This window comes from Urocampus carinirostris, chromosome 15, assembly GCF_059441175.1.
Source record: "Urocampus carinirostris isolate Australia breed hairy pipefish chromosome 15, RoL_Ucar_1.0, whole genome shotgun sequence".
Classification (NCBI taxonomy): Eukaryota; Metazoa; Chordata; class Actinopteri; order Syngnathiformes; family Syngnathidae; genus Urocampus; species Urocampus carinirostris.
In genome coordinates, this window is record NC_142363.1 from 6224249 (window position 1) to 6238723 (window position 14475).

A 14475-nucleotide genomic window follows, 5' to 3' on the forward strand; every position below is an offset into this window, starting at 1 on the left:
GTTTTATTGTTGTTTGATATTCTGTGTACAGCAACCTTAGGTGCCCTGAAATGTGATTTGAATTAAAATGTATTATTATTATTATTACTATTACTACATTTGTAATAATATAATTGTATTCACTGTATTTTCGTGCACTGGATTATGAGGCGCACATTCTAATTTCTGGTAATTCTGTTTTTTAGATGAACCTTATAGTCCAAATATATGGTACTTCTATGCAAGTACTTTTATAATGCTTGTTTTTTTTCTTGTTTTAGATATATAGTCAAACGGGAAATACATAATTTTCTTGTCTAGCTCCTGAGGCTAACTAGTAGTGGAGGTATGTGTGTGTGCGTGTATTCGGAAAAAACAATAGGTCTAAGGGTCGAATATACATAATAATGTGGCGAAACGTACAGATTACCAGAAGCAAGATTCTTATTTATCTGTCGGCGTTATCATGTGTTTTGGAGAAAATATATTACACGGTTGGATTCTATGGATTGTCCCTGATGTAGCGAAGCCATTTTTGCGGACATTCCAAAAACTTCAAGATTAGTCCACGGGACGTAATGGTGAGTTACGCAGGCTTTATAGTCTTAGGGTATCTTGTTTCAGACTGATCGTGATGTTTCTCTTATGAGTATATTTTGAAATGGTCATCATATCTTGAATTACAAGAGTATGCACTTTCCAATGATACGTAGTATGTGTTATTTCATTGACTGGTGACATCGTACTGACACAAATTTGTTTATCAAAAGTCTGGCGGCCCACTGGCAGGCCGTCAGAACTTTAAGGGGTTAAGGTATTGTATATTATTAAAACTCTTTCTGTGTGCAGTCTTCATTTGTAAATGGCTCATGTTTTAATGCGTGCACATGCGGCTTATAGTCAGGTGCGGCTTATGTATGTACAGAATGTTTTTTCCTTTAAAAATTAACTAAGTTGAGCTTATAACCAGATACACCCATATAGTCCGAATTTTACGGAAACCTGAATTTTTCACAATACAGTAATCCATCGCTATAACGCACTTCCCCTTTCATGGTCTCGCTGCTTTACATTATGCAATGTGTTCTTCATTCTGATTGGCTAAAACGTCCCTAAGAGAGTAAGTATTGGTAAAAAATAAAAATAATTAAATGTTTACAGGTACAGGATAGAGCAAATTGATTTGTTAAAAAGTGGCTTTGGCCTGTAAAAATGATTTGTGCTCTGATTACAATGTTTAACATTTAACAGTAAAAATAAAGGTTTTCGACTTCATGATTCTGCGGATCGTGGGTTCTTTTTCTAACATAAGCTCCATGATAATCGAGATCACTGTGTTGTTTTTGCTGTTTCTAACCAGCTCGGTAGCTTAGATGGTAGGCCGCCCGCTCTGAGACTGGGAGGTCGCTGCTTCAAGCCTCGGCCGAGTCATACCTAAGACTTACAACATTGGTACTCATAGCCTCCCCTGCTTGGCGCTCGGCATTAAGGGCTGGAATTGGGGGGTTTGGTCACCTAATGACTCCCAACACAGCAGTTGGGTCTAAAATGGCGGCGCCCTGTTCGGCTGCTGCTGCATCCGCTCGTTACAGTTTATACAGGTCAGGTGTATCGACATTACGTTCTGTGTGCATGGTTACAAAGAATGACGATAAAAGTAAATTCTATTCTATTTTTCCACAGTACCATTCACAGCTGGCGTGAAGAACCTTCTGCTTCAAACCTTTGCTTTTTACCCTTAGCCGAAAACTATCCAGCGGTTTGGGGACCATTAGACACAAGGCACTATGCTCCTCTGAGGGACGGGGATAGAGCGAGTCACGCAGGAGAAGGATAAAAGAATGGAGTGAAATAAACAAAGGAAAACAGACGGATGGAAAAATTGAAGGATGACAAAACAGGGAAAACAAAAGAGTAAAATACAACAAAAGTAGAGGAAGTACAAATAAATAAAAAGGTTAAGTATGAGGGTTGGTAGGGATAGTAAGGAAGGATAGAAGTAAAGATGAAAAAGCAAAATATGAAAAATGAGAGTAAGTCAAAGAGGCCAAAAACAAGAGAAAAGACAATGAAAGAAGTGGCTGGCTGATCAAGAACCGATTTGTTTAGGGCACGAAAGTCATTTTGGACCTATTTATCCTGAAAACTCCAGCAGAAAATTTCAAAGTTAAACTCATCCGCTATCCTTTTCCTTTACAAATTGAAACCGTTAGCAAAATCTCAACTCGATTCAGTCGGCTGAATGTGTTTGGACTGTGTTGCGTCAGGGACGGTGTTTTATGGTGCTTCAAAAACAGAAGGAGAGGAATAGACATGAGGTGAGGGACAAAGTATTAAAAGTCGAGTTAAAGTGTTAGTAAGTCAGCTTGATGGATCAAACTTTTTCTTCACAGGTGAAGAAAAGAAAATGTCAAGTCCACCCAAGAGTGCAGTTTGTTTTTTCAAAATTGAAGTTGGTTGTTTCTTATAGTGAGTGATTATTAGAAATAAATGTGTAAATCATTAAATAGATACAAATATATGCAATATTAATAATGTAACACATTAATAAATCATATAATACCAAAACATATGACACAAATGCAATTTATTCATGTATCCATGTGTATTATGGCATTTATTTTGCTGTGTTTTGTCGTTTACTTTGTCAAGTTTTTGGTATTTTTTTTTGGGTAGTGAATATTGTTTTGTATTTTGGCATTTCATCTTTTTTGTCGTGTATTTTGTTGTGTACTTTTTTATTTAGTTTTTCATGTTTTGCCTTGTATTTTGTTGTGTAATTTGACATTTATTTTGTTGTCTTGTCGGGTATTGTGTTGCAAATTTTGTCCTGTATTCGTCATTTATTTCGTTATTTTGTCGTTTATTTTTTTTTATGTTTACGTTTAAAAAATACATGACAACAAAATCGTATTCAAACGAGGAGGCGGGCTAAATAAGCGGAGCTTTTTACTTATTGGTTGATTGACAAGTGCGTCAATCAACTGCGCACTGATCAACCAACCATTGGGTAACAAGCACAGGCAACAGGGCTGAGTTTTCTTTTGAATAAAATTTTGTTGTGTTACGTAAACAAGGGGGCGGGACATACTGAGTTTTTCACCTATTGGTTGAGCCAATCACTAATCAACCAATAGGCTAAAAGCACAAGCAACTGGGCCGCCTCTTCAATTGAATAACATTTAGTTTTGAGAAAATACCCGAAAAAATACACAACAAAACACATTATAAAATATATGACAAAGTAAATGATGAAAAAAATGATGAGCTGCATTAACAAATGGATAAACTGCGTTTGTCATACATTTAGGTTTTACTTGATTTATGTATATGTTAATTTAGTTATATGGCATATATTTGTAGGTGTTTATACGTTTATTTCTACATAGGGCAGGATCGGTCCTCCATAAATATAAGGCTGCTGCTATCTAGCACGATGTTGATACTTTACAGGGTTCTTAGCAGTGCATGCTAACGCTTTACACCAAACTGCACATAAAAGATGAGTTGAAAATGACATTTCCTCCTGGAATAACAACTGCCGGCACACATGCAGACCTGTAGGTTTAGGATAGGCAGAAAAAAGAAAAGTGAAATATATAAACAAGTAAAACAAAAACAGAAAAAATGCCACACAAAGTAAAACGGGAGAACCAATCATGTGACCGGGCTTACCTTTTAGCTATAGGCAAGTGACAATACGATCTAAAGAAAAGGGGAGGGAGGGAGGAACAGAAGAAGAAAACGTGGACAAAGAGCAACCAAAACAAAGATAGAACAAATGAAGATAAGGATAAAAGTAAATCAACCAAGGGGCGGGGGTCAAAAAACAACCCAAAAGAACGAGAAGAATGTTTGATCACTGCATTGTTAAAAGAAGCAGCAGTTAGGAACTTAGTTCAGAGCACAGGATGCCTGTAAACTTAAATCACAGAAAGATCTGTAAGTGAAGGAAGAGCTGTTTTACTGTACAGTGGCGTCTCTACACACGTCCTACACGAGATAGAAGAAATTTGAGATATGAAAATTGGAGATACAAGTTGTCTTTCGAGGAAAAATCCTGCCCGACATCGGAGAGAAAATCCAGGTTAGAAGGATTTCCAGACCCTACCACTAGAGACCGCTTGAAACCAGGAAAAAAGTGGCAACTGGTCGTGCTACAGCTCTTTTTAATGACACTTGCCTCACGCAATTTCTGTTAACGTTTTGAAAAGGAGACAGAGTTTTTTCTTCAGAAAAACCTTTAAAAAGTCAACATGTTGCGAGTCCAGCTTGTAGGACAAAACGTGAGGAAAAGAAAAACAGAAACGGTAAAAAGGCCAACAAAAAAAAAATTGTTGTGTCTACGTTAATTTAAAATTACAGTAGTTTCAATTTTAGGTGTACAGTAAGGAATCATCAAGAGTTTCTTGTGGTCCTTTGCCCGGCACACATACAGTTTTGTTACTTTAGCAACTGCCAACTTCCACTATGGTAGGTGCTAACAGTAAAAGCACATTTTATTTTGTTAACATCATCCTATTTATCTTCTTACTGTAATTCTATGTTCAAATACGATTTCAATATGATTTTGTCATCAGCAAGACCCGTTTTATAGCTATTTAAGGTTAACTTGGATGGTTTCGGGGGACCGGGAAAAAATTAATTGGTTTTCGGTTATTTCTTATGGGGAAAATTCGCTCGAGATGCAAGCAATTCTCGATTCAAGCTCAATCCGGGAATGTATCTTAATGTTTGTTAAATGTGTCACCCTGTGCTCTGAAGTACCAAGATTTTGAGGCTGAGCGACACGCAAACAAACACAAAAGCATGGTTGCTCGTTTGGGTGTACGCACACACAGACATATGTTCACTTCAACACAGTTTTAAAAACAACAGCAGTGATGAAAAAATCCGCATTTTTGTTCATGCTTCGTCTATAACAGTGTTTTTCAACCATTTTGAGGCATTGCACATTTAAAAACAAAAAACTTGAGGCACACAAACCAGTAGAGTAAACGATTAGAGGAACATTGTTTATTACTTCCTACTGGTAAAAAAAACAAACTTCATTATTGAAAAACAAAACATAATGGATTTGAATAATAAACAAAAATACACGGGTTATCAAGCAAACATGCTTTTTTAAATTCTCCTAGGTCGAGAAATATCTATTTATTTAACATAACATGGGGGTCTCATCTAAAGTCTTATCTGTGCAGCCCTTTGAGACTCTTTGTGATTAAGGGCTATACAAATAAACATGACTTGACTTGACTTGACTTAAAGGGTGCTGACATCATTTTCTGAAATCTTGCTGCAAACTAAAAACCTTATGAAAGGCTGGGCAAAAAAAAACTAAGAAAAATTGCGTTATTTGGTCAGTTAGTTTGTATTCTTCCTTGTGCTTTGTAGCACTCATTTTTGATTTCACTACACAATACAGCAACATCTTGAGCTCTAATATTACGCAGTGTCCCTGGAAATTGTCGGTAAAGGTTTAAGTGTATAAAATAGTTCCCATCAAAGTGTCTTCAATAGAATTGTTAGTTGTGGCAGCCATGACTAAGGAGTTTGATTTTATTTTCCTTTATTTTATTTGTACTTATTTTTTTTAAATTTTTTACTAGATTTTAAAATATTTTTCTTATAAGAAAACAATATTTAAAAATAGGAAAACTAGCTGAAATTGGACAAAGTTTCACAGCACACTGATTGCGCAACAAATTCTAAATAAATGTCACAAGAAACTGCAATTGTAAAGTTTCTGGATGTATTTCCCTTCAGTGCAGTGGGCAAGTTTTTGTGTTCATAGCTCCGTCCACCCCTATCGCTCACCCAATCAAACTGTTCTGTGTGCTTGGCTAGCGTTTTGGGGTAATTACAGTTTGTTCTGTGGGTTTTTATCATAAAGTGTCTTAACAGTGAACCTTCATTATTTAATGAGCTTCCATTTAAAATATTCTTTAGCGATGTACAACCAAAACGAGATATGTTGGTGTGACACCATGACTGTAAAATGTCGGTAACCGAAAGCATTCATATTGCTTTGGGTATGCATGCACCAAAGTTGACTTTGAGCGCGTCAGAATCTGAACGCTGCAGAAGAAATTTGGACAAGTATCCCCAAGTAAAGTATACTCATGAAAAGAGCGATAGGTTCCAGACACCTCCTTTACACTAAGGTGGACGCACCATCCCTATTTCAAGTACAACTGTACAAGTGAAAACTAGAAGGTAATGCAATTGCACAAATCTAAATCGGATTTCAATATTACGAAACAACGACGATATTGTGGCAGTTGATGATGGCCAGCGACGGACAAACTCACATTTTGCACACACACACACCAGCCAATCAGAACGGACTTTAGATTGGGGGCGGTTAAATGCAAAGTGAAGTACGGCTAGCATGAGTACATTCCACCCAAAAATGGGATCCACTTTGTTACCCTGCATGACATTCAGCCTCAAATTAATATCATTAATATAATAAGCCACAATAGCTGGCGAGGTGTGCAAGTATGAAAGACCCGAAAATTAGACATACAACTGAATGACAACACAAAAAAATGTATAGATGTGCACCACACTTTTTTTTACCTACAAAAGAACTCAAAGTCAGTGGGCGGATTACATATAATTTTGCCCACTATTACTAAAATATTAGATGCAACGGAAATTAAACCGCAGAAATGGTGATGAGAGCGCTGGCTTCTAACAACTGGATACCCAGTGATAAAGATGACATACAAAATATGTTTTATGTTATCACATTTAGTTTAGTCACCGTATCAATTGCACATATTATAAAGACAATACATTTTCTTCTATTTTATTTAAAGTATTCTAAGTGACAAATGTATTCTCATTGTAACATGTGAAATGCACAACAAATTAGCATTTGTCTCGTGTGCAGTGACTAGAAATAGTGTGATAATGAGATCAAATGTCATTTTTTCCACTGGCGGTCCATTCGTTCGGATTCGCCGCTCATCTCCGCGACCCAGGTTCCATTCCTGTTGCTCCGACCACAAAGTTTGAGCAGAGAAAATGTGAAACAATATTTTATACGGTTTTTTTTTGTTTTTTTTAAATTAGGGGTGCGTGTTATACACAAATGCATACAGTAAGTACCGCATAGCTAAATATTTGCGTGAATTTTTATTTTGTGGGTGTAAATTGTAAATAGTTTATGAATGACAGAACAGAATTTTAGAAAGCATTTAACCCTGGGGTGGGCACACTATGGCACGCTGGCTACATGCAGCCCGTCATGCTTTTTAAAATGGCATGCCAAAAATTGAGAAATCATAAGGAAGATTACATATATAATAGTTACTATAAGTAGTGTTAAATCTAAAAGAAAATGTTTCCATGACAATTTTGTCCCTAGTGTCCCTTCGTGTACCCCCCATAACAAATATATTTTTCATGCAGCATTAATGTGCACAGCGCTCAAGTACAACATTCGAATAGTTGTCTCTATTTTTCTGTACTTGCAATTTTTATAATCATGTCTCTATTTTATTTAGAAAGATATTTAACTTCTGAGCTATCCCTTTTGCATTTTGAGTTTTTCAAACGCAAATGATCATATTTGGGGCTTAAAACAAGGACTCTATATAATATTTAGCTTTACTTAATGAATAGATTAATAAACAAATATAAAATGAAAATCTACCTGTAGGTATATGCATGTGTATTTAACCCTAGATGCAAATAAGAAGAATTGGCTATATCTACGTTATCTTTTTTCCTTGTGCATTGCTGATGTATTGGATCGGCAGATACAAAAATAATACATTTTATTCTGCTCCTGTTCTAGTCCCCATGCCATATATTTTAACTTAATGCGTGACCGAAAAGGTTTGCCCACCCCTATTGAATTTACAGCTGAATCAGTATGTGCATCACAAAAGCAAGAACTAATCGGATAATGGACCAAGGATTAATCATTAAATTATATACCAAGTATTTTAATATTTAAAACTTATTTTGGATATGAAATTCGTCAAACTAATAGCAGTAGGTAGTCACAGATTCTTAGTGTCTTCCACTATAGATGTCTTGTGTTTAATCAAAGTAAAGCATTCCGCTGACGTCAAAGCCAAAACTTTTATATGTCAAAATTGGATATATTTGGCATTACTTGGAAACAGATCAACAGATTAATAAAAAAATGAGATTATCGTTTGGGGTACACAAACAGATGTGTTGAACAGTATGTTGTGGCTACTTCGTTTTTATCATTATAAAGCAGGCTTATGGAAAACTGTCATCTATTATTTGCATTGCAATCTCGTTACTGGACAATATGACACGGATTAAACACTACACTTGTTAGTGGCCACAATATGAATAGATACTACAAACAATAGTTAATTTGACTTCAGCCAGGTTCTGTGATTTCAATATTCAAAATGTTAGCCACTGTAAAATGAATTCTGGCACTGTCGTACCTGTGTCTGTAGGCAGATGAGTGCACGGAGCAGGACTGTAGACACGAGCAGCATAATCCTCAAAGGTGGTGGGCTCCTGATGGTGCTGCACGATGGTTTCCAAATATCGGGCACGCTCCTCATAACTGACGTCAAATGTTAAGGTGAACTCAACATATCAAAGTACTTAAAAAGGAAATACAATGTGCTTTTTGTTTTGCAACTTCACTAAACCATGTACATTTCATTTAGGTCCTCCCTCCTTATTTTAAGTGTCTACTTAACTATAAACTTATCAATCATTCAGAGATCCTAACTAAACTTTTGAAGTGAGTTATGTGCACTGACTTTAGAGGAGGTAAATAATACGGATAGTGCCACTTTTAAGTATTTTAATAGCTAACAAAGTGTACAATCACTAACTAATTTTGTTTTTACCTCAAAATTGTATCTCACATGTTGTTACTTACTTGCCAAAAAAAACATTTGTGGCGAAAGGTTAAAAGGTTCAAGGGGGCCGAATACTTTTGTGAGTCACTATGAAAAAAAGTGAAATGGTTCATTATTAAGTCATTCACTGCCGTAATGTATAAATATGTTTTCAGAAGCATTGTCTCTGAGTCCTAAAACGTAGGAAGTTTTTTATTCCCCAAAAATATTTCAATGGGATTGGTGCTGCTCATTTGTAGGTATCAAGCCTTTAAGAATAATTTCAGTTTGATAAATCGCTATTAGATGGCAGAAGTGGCTGTAATCAGATCTTTGGACACAACGAGGGAGCCTCCGCTTCCTAGTGTTGCTTCCTGTATCCAGCGATTGAACTGTGAGGCGGCCCCATATGGCAGGTAGCTAGTAAAGCAGTGTTTGAGAGAAGTGAATACATGAATAAGTACAGACAGAGGTTTTTTTCTTTCTAGAAAAGATGAGGAATTCCTTTCATTATCCTCGGGTCAGAGATGGATGATCTTTCATCCAAGTCTGTAGGAGCACGATCGCCATGGTGACCGAAATCGTGTGATCACTTTGGGCACTGAATCATTATTCATGCTTAAGTTCAGTGGTCTTCCAATAAAATGTTAATTTGCAAGCAAAGTGCCCTCGTGCTTATGAAAAGCATTGTTTAGATATTAGAGGTATCACAAATGCAAAGAAAAAAAAACACCTAAGTGAAAGTTCTGCTTAAAATGCATCTTTTCACAAAAATACATTTTTTTTTCATGAAATGAGAATTTTCAAGAAACTTAAAAATGCTCAACAATGGTAAAAGCTAGAAATATACTTTTTTTCTAATGGTTGTGTCTGTGTGAGAGTATAATATGTGAGAGCAAGTATGTATGATTTACTTCTCAAACGACCTTTTAAAGAACTTGACCATCTCATGAAGAATAAGTCTCTGAACAAGTGGGTGCAAATATCCTGGATTGTTAAAGCTTTCTTTTTACTATGTCCTATGCCTACATAGCTAAAGTACTGAATTTTCTGTAGGCCTAATCAAGATGGCAAAAAATTGGCTGTCCCATTTGAGAGAAACATCTGGTGTTGAATGAGTTGAAAACAAATTTCAAATTAAATTTTGTTAAAAACTTTTTTTTAAACTATAACAAATCATCATCATGCTTAAGTGAAAAACAAAACAAAAAAACGCTTGATGCTCCGAAAAAAAGAGCACGTATTCAGACACTGTAAATGCTTTCCGGTATAAATCCATATTAGATCGAAAGAAAAAGAATGAGATGCTGCGGCTTTAGAAAAAGGCCAACCATTCTCAAAACAATTCATCACTTGTATTACAGCCTTCAGCTACGGACTGCAAAAGCGGTGCAGAGACTCGGGAGTGTAAATGGAAACCAGGACTTCAACTGTCCATCTATTAGCGATAACCTCATTGATAGAATGACATTTACGCTCTTGTCCTCGAAACGAGTCATACATCCAACTCTAATGACAGTCAGGCGCAGCTGTTATAGTCATGACAAGCGCACACTCACATCTCCCTATATAGTATTACCATTTACTTTCCCGGCTCCAATAACAAATGATTTGCAATGAGAGGAGACATATTTGTGTGTGTGTGTGATACCACTACACATGATGAGATTTATTGTGACCAGGAAAACGTGTATACGTAAGTGCGTGTGTCCCAATTTGAGTGCGGGTGGGGGGCAGGCCAATGAATCTTCAAAATGAAATCTGCGTTTGTACCTCTGTGTGAGTTAGTGAATGGCCGGCGAGCCATTTACAATGGTGCCCATGGGTTTTCTATTGGGTTACATGGACGGTCTAAGGGCTTCAAAAGCAGAGGGATTCAGGTCTAATCGTAACTGATCCAGTTAGAGGGAATCATCATAACAATAACATGGCTCTTTCAAAGCAGAGAGACAGACAGTGCTGGGGGGAAGGAGAATGGAGAAAGGAAAGCAGACTTATAAGAGAAGAATATTACGGGTAAAAAGGAAAAGTTTTGTCTGTGGTCATGGAAAGACTCCACGGCCGCTACAAAGGGTAACAATGCAAAAAAAAAGTGGCCTGCACAAACAAACACTAAGTGGTGTCACTTCTGTGTGATTGAATTTGCATTTTTTCAAATACTTACAAGTCAGTTTACTTCTGTCAATAATGAATGACAGGAACTTTTAGAATTCTTTCCACATTTTGCAAAATAACCACATTTTGCTAAGTATTTTCTTTTATTAAAAAAAACCCACTAGGAAGCTAATATTTCGCTTGACTCTGTTAAGAGGGCATATTTTTTAAAAAGCCCCATACTGTTCTTTTAAATGCAAATGGGGGCAGCATGTGCTTATAGAAACAACATGGGAATCAACAATTTTACCATAGACTGCAATTGTAATTCATAACATTTGATCCATTGCAAACCTGCTGTTTAACATTTAAAAAAGGGTTCAAATTGCATCTGGAATTGTTTGTGCATATATTTAACAATGCTTACTTCTCCGTTTGATTACTGTAATTGATTGCTCTCTGGTCTTCCAATGTTTAGCAGCAAATGTTTTGCAGCTGGTTCAAAATGTGGCAGCGAGACTTTTGACCAAGACAAAAAAGTTTGACCATATCACTCAATATTAGCTAACCTGCACCGGCTCCAGGTCCGCTTAAAATGTGACTTTAAGGTTATTCTATTAATATACACATGTTTGCATGGACTAGCCCCATATTATCACTCTGATTTGATTTCCCCCTGTGTTCTTGCATGGGGCTTCTGCTCGGAAAATGCTGGTTTACTTGTGACTCCAAGAGCCAAGAAGAAATATGCAGGCTCGAAAGAGTTCTCCATCCAGGTCCCTGTGCTGTGGAATGCTCTGTGTCCACAGATAAGAACTGCAACCCAAGTTGAAGTTTTTAAATCTAGACTTAAGATACACTTTTATTCTACAGCTTATGATTTATGCAAACCTCGTACTTTTCTTCTACTGTCCTTTCCGGCTGCCAGGTTGGTGGTAAATTGAGGGAGAAAGACACATCGGGATGAGTCAGCGGACCAGCACCTTGCCCTGAAGTCATCATCGGCATCGACCAGCTGTCTGAGAGTCGTTGCTGCCGTGGAATTTTTCGACAATAGTACATATTACTTATGTTTTTCTTTAAATATTGACTATGCTTTTTATTTTATTTTTACCCAATGCAACATCTATTGCAGCCTGATCATCCTGGAAGGGGGGATTACCACTTTCTTATTTTACCTAAGGTTGAGGTTTTGAGTTTTTCTGTGCCTGCATGTCAGTTTCAGACCAGTGGAGTCAGGTCACATGCAGTCAGGTAGGTTACCCTGGATGTAAAAAAAAAAATCTTGAAGAAGCTGACTCAGCACTTTTTGTTTGGTTTTCTCCTTGGATTCTTTGCATCTTGATGTTAATCTTTTCCAAACAATATACATGAGCACAATAATATATTTGGGCTGTTCGTACCCCATTTCAGGATTGTCGTCTCCATCTGGACTGAGTCTTACATCCTCATGTGCCAATGACTCCGCTAAAAAAAGGAAAATGCCCCCCAAAAATGGTTTCACGTCTTAAGCGGATGATGCTCTAAAAGTGCACAGCCATTCTAGTACATAAAATACTCTATATTTGTATATATTGAATGCACACTTTTTGAGGAACTTCCCCAGATAAATGAGAGGATTCTAAAAGTTACCCTTGCGTTGACAGCAACCTGTAAGATGTTTCATGAAAATTCAGTTGGAGTATACTGAAAAATAAAAACATTACAAGACTTAAAGGAATCAACTGAACAGTATATTTGTATATAAAACATCCTACGTTTGTAAAATATCAATAACCAAGTGCTAATGGTAGACAGTCAAAAGAGGATCTCATTAAAATATTGACCAGGGAAGTCGCACCTACTCCCAGAGAGTTATTCATCAAAATAGAATAAGTGGAATGACGTAACCACAGGTAAGGGAAAAAAAAAAAAAAAATCCTTGTTATTTTTTTTCTAATCAGTGAAAAACAAGTGATGTAAAGAAGAAATCAAACCAAAATTTCCAGTGACCAGTGTTCAGGAAAAAAAGAGAATGAAAACAAATAAATTTGGGTGTAGGGTGTAAAGGGTCAATTTACTTTTATTCTCTTTTTACTGGTCTCATTCTCTGCACATGTACCACTACTTTTACCAAAATATTTAACAGTTCCTCGTGCACGCATCGCAAGCATTCAGAGCGTCACTCTTTTATACAAAATTAATGAGGATGTCAAGACAGATATATTCTGTGATTGGAGCACATGTGTGCATTAGAAGCCCAGAAAGGATGAAATAAAAGACATAAGTGAAAATCCATAGGCAAGGAAAAGAGATCGAAGTGAAACCGCAAGAGTGATATAACTAAGTGAAAATTTATGTGCGTGCGTGGACTCAGTACACATCACACGGTTTCAAAATATGCATCTGTAATTTACTCCACATGGAATTTGACTATTTTCTTATACCATTGCATCACACATCAATGTGTAGAAATGTGAAAGGGGAGGGTGACAAATGATAGTGCATTACAGTGTATGTGTATATATACGCTATATACCAGTGTTTTTCAACCAGTGTGCAGGTCACATGAGAGAACAGTGAAACCTTGTCTAGTGTACTGCAGGAAATTTCCCAATTTCATCCTTGCAAAAAGCATGCCATTTTCAGTATCTTTGCTTTTTTTTCAGTGACAAACCAAAGAACTGTAATCTGTACAAGCCCACACAAGTCCTTTCCATTTGTTGCAGCCATTCCCAAGACAAACCTGGCACAAAATGTGGTTGTCAAATAATCTATTGATTGTCTAAAAGTAATAGAGCATAATATTTGAACAAAGGTCTGTAGATTTTTTTATATTGACTGCACAAAAATATTGCACATACACCGCAGTGGGTGGTTGTGGCGCTAATTGTCAGAGTGCATAAAGGCACATTAACTATGGAAAAATGAACTCTACTTTATGTAATGACAGAGGAAAGGGTCTACAAACTGATAATTTTCCTTTGTAGGGGAAATAGGAAATTCTTTGAAGAAATCCAGCGCCAATAAGAGGGATGTCTTTTTTTGTCGACCTTGATGAATAAAATAAAGTCGCTAACTTGCTGTTAAGCTCATACTCTGTGCTACTTTGAGATATTCCTATTTATTCTATCAAGGATTTTTTTTGTCAATGGGCTGCCATAAACTAACATGAATTCTGCCATTCTGCTTCACCAATGCACGCGCAGCTTCAAACCATCAGACTTGTTTACAAAAATGGGTCTGTAGGTGTTGGGTAGTAATTGAGTTCAATACAGAAGACAAAAAAGTGCTGTATGTAAAAAAGCAAAAAAATAGCCAAATTTGGACTCATTTTAATGATATCGACTGCTCTGAAGCTTAGTGCATTCAAACTTTTGATCTTAGAGACTGCTGATCTTTTACTTTTTGTTTTACTTATCAAACTTATATTTTGGCGTGTCTAAATTGGGTAGAGAGAATTGTAACTAGTTATTATTTTGCATTTTATCATTTATAGCATTGAAGAGTTCATATTTTTTATTTAGATTTGATCGTTTTGCATTTTTAGGGAATTGTGTTGTTCAACTTTGTA

At 36.5% G+C, this 14475-nt stretch overlaps 1 protein-coding gene across 1 annotated transcript in view; it reads right to left on the reverse strand.

Moving 5' to 3' along the window:
• The window catches only part of ralgapa1 (Ral GTPase activating protein catalytic subunit alpha 1), a 128939-nt gene that overhangs the window by 5058 nt on the left and 109406 nt on the right, over positions 1 to 14475 (reverse strand). The window contains exons 45-46 of the mRNA XM_088354277.1: positions 8421 to 8545; positions 1666 to 1774 (exon numbers count right to left, since the gene is read on the reverse strand). Of these exons, the coding sequence (XP_088210403.1) occupies positions 1666 to 1774; positions 8421 to 8545 (234 nt within the window). The remainder of the gene's footprint in view (positions 1 to 1665; positions 1775 to 8420; positions 8546 to 14475) is intronic.